General features: G+C 42.1%; 1 protein-coding gene across 1 annotated transcript in view; it reads right to left on the reverse strand.

The window, feature by feature from the left end:
• bnc1 (basonuclin zinc finger protein 1) overlaps positions 1 to 2,244 on the reverse strand; it is a 13,147-nt gene extending 10,903 nt beyond the window's left edge. Inside the window, exon 1 of the mRNA XM_010793044.1 lies at positions 2,052 to 2,244. Within this exon, the coding sequence (XP_010791346.1) occupies positions 2,052 to 2,063 (12 nt within the window). The 5' untranslated portion in view covers positions 2,064 to 2,244. The remainder of the gene's footprint in view (positions 1 to 2,051) is intronic.
• Positions 2,245 to 2,556: the final 312 nt, after the last annotated feature.

The raw sequence follows: 2,556 nt of genomic DNA on the forward strand, positions 1-2,556 counted from the left end.
TAATAATAATAATAATTTAACCATACAAAAAAAAAATATATATCAACTTTTAAAAAAGCATACATTTAATAAAAAAAAAGCTATGGTCTGTCTGGTAAGGGAGCGTGTTCTTCATCATCCCACCTGTCAGACACACACACACATACACACACACACACACACACACACACACACACACACACACACACACACACACACACACACACACACACACACACACACACACACTGAAATGGTCCTTTCGGGCTGTTAAAATAAACCCTGCTGTACGTCAGTGAGCAGCGCTCAGATGAAGACGGTTGGATTTATGGCCTAATGCATTACAAAGCTAATCAATTAGCACAGCCTGGCACACACTGACTTCCACACTGGGGGGGGGGGTTTACTATCGAACATTAATCAGTTCACAAGAGAATAATGGCACGAGGGGATTAAAGGAGGTGAGTGTTTTCCTGATAGATTTACAGCACACATGTTATACACTCAAGGCTGTATTTTGGACTCAATCTTTTTTCCCTGCAAAGCATTTTCTCACTCGTGTGTATAACAGCCGTGAGATGAGGATGACATATACATATACGTACAATTAATAAATAAGATTCCTATTCAGGCCAAAAGTTCAGAAAATAAAACTCATGGATTTAAGATGAACAAATGATTTACTAATGCATTTATAGAAAACGTTCAGATTTCCAGGTTTAAATGATTGAAGCATAACTCTATTATTTATTGAGCCTGAATCAAGCAATGAGTGAACACGTATACACCCTGTATGAAAAGTGAGTCAGTCCATCTGTTCATCCATCGATTAGCTTAACACTCACTGATCAGAAAAAACAAGTTTTGGAATATTAAACGTTCAATGGACATTTTCTCAATTTGAACAGATTAATCATAACCAAAACAAGCATGACTTCAAATGTTTCTGCTTTTAAAGTTGCATGAAATATTGATGAAATTAACTTTTTATCCATTAAAAAGTCAAGTCTTAAAGGTTATTATATATGATACCAGTTCAAACAGGAGGTTGAGAAACTGACAGAACATTATGGGAAGTATGATAAAAACTATTTGTCTAAAACGTCTAAAAACCTATGTTTTTATGGCTGCTTAAAAACAAACACTCTACAGCACAGCGATCAAGAGAAGCGGATCATTCACACACACTCACACACACACAGAAAATAAATATGTTATCTGGGCAAAAACACACAGAAAACCCTGAGGAATTGAGTGGGAGGACAGTGTTCCTGGTACCACTCAGATAACCTGCGCAGACCCCAGCTTCGTAAGAACCTCAGCACCAAAACTTTGGGCTGCATGGAGACCCAACCTGGCCCCTGCACCGTCACACACTCTCTGCGTGTGAGTGCCGTAGTAAAGAACAGTGCCATGAATAAATCACTGCTTGGACTGAGCTGTGTGTGTGACAGCAAGGCAGTAAAATGTGAATTGATGACAAGTGTTAGTTAAAGTGAGGTTACGATACATGAGCCGCTCAGCAGGCAACATGATCCTGCTCACATTATGATTTAATGTTGAGAGAGAGGAAGCACTTAAACACACCAGATAAAAACACCCGAAAATGATTACATGGAGTTCTACATGACTCGTTAGATTTGTTATCCAAAAGCCACCAGCTGTAGAGCCATCCAGCTTTACTATTTGCTTCATACAACTCCATGTTAGTAATAGCTTTAAAAATACATTTAAATGTAATAAGGCGAGCACTCCTTTAACACCACATCGTCCTGAGAAGGAGAAGACAACCCCAGGAGGAGCGGAGTGAGTGCAAGTAGTGACAGGCTGAGTTTGAGCCTATTAAGAGTCCATACAGCCCAAAGACAGCGTGAACAACTCATTATTTCATACTGATCCAGCAGTCAATCACAAAAAAGCACACACACACACACACACACACACACACACACACACACACACACACACACACACACACACACACACACACACACACACACACACACGCACACACACACACACACACTACATGTTCCAACAATACAGCAAACAAAAAGGTAGCAGATCGTTACCTGAGTATCCATGAGGAAAGCTCCTTTAAAGGAAAAAAAGTCAAGACAAAGTGAGGGGAAAAGGAGGCGAAGCAAAGTTTCGTTGGCTTCCTGGTGTGTGAGGCTCCCCGTTAGGAACTGGCAGGGAGTGTTTGAGTCGGAGAGGGAGTAACTGAGGGGAACATGTTAGCACACTGAGTGTGAGAGACTTTGGCTCCCAGCTAGCTCTGATTCATATCAGATCATCTGCCTCTCTACTCGCTGCCTCCTGACAATCTTGTCACATCTGGCTGACAAATCCTCACAAGCCTTTTTGTGGCAGATGCAAGGGGTGGCTGCTGTGTGTGTGTGTGTGTGTGTGTGTGTGTGTGTGGAGTTTGGGGGTGTTAAGGGGGTATGCCGGGACCAGGGGGGGCAGATCACAGCTTGAGGAGACGCTGAAGGGGGTACAAGGCTGTAGCATACACACACACACACACACACACACACACACACACACACACACACACACACACACACACACACA

This window comes from Notothenia coriiceps, unplaced genomic scaffold (genome assembly GCF_000735185.1).
Source record: "Notothenia coriiceps isolate Sejong01 unplaced genomic scaffold, NC01 NC01_scaffold00037059, whole genome shotgun sequence".
Taxonomy (NCBI): Eukaryota; Metazoa; Chordata; class Actinopteri; order Perciformes; family Nototheniidae; genus Notothenia; species Notothenia coriiceps.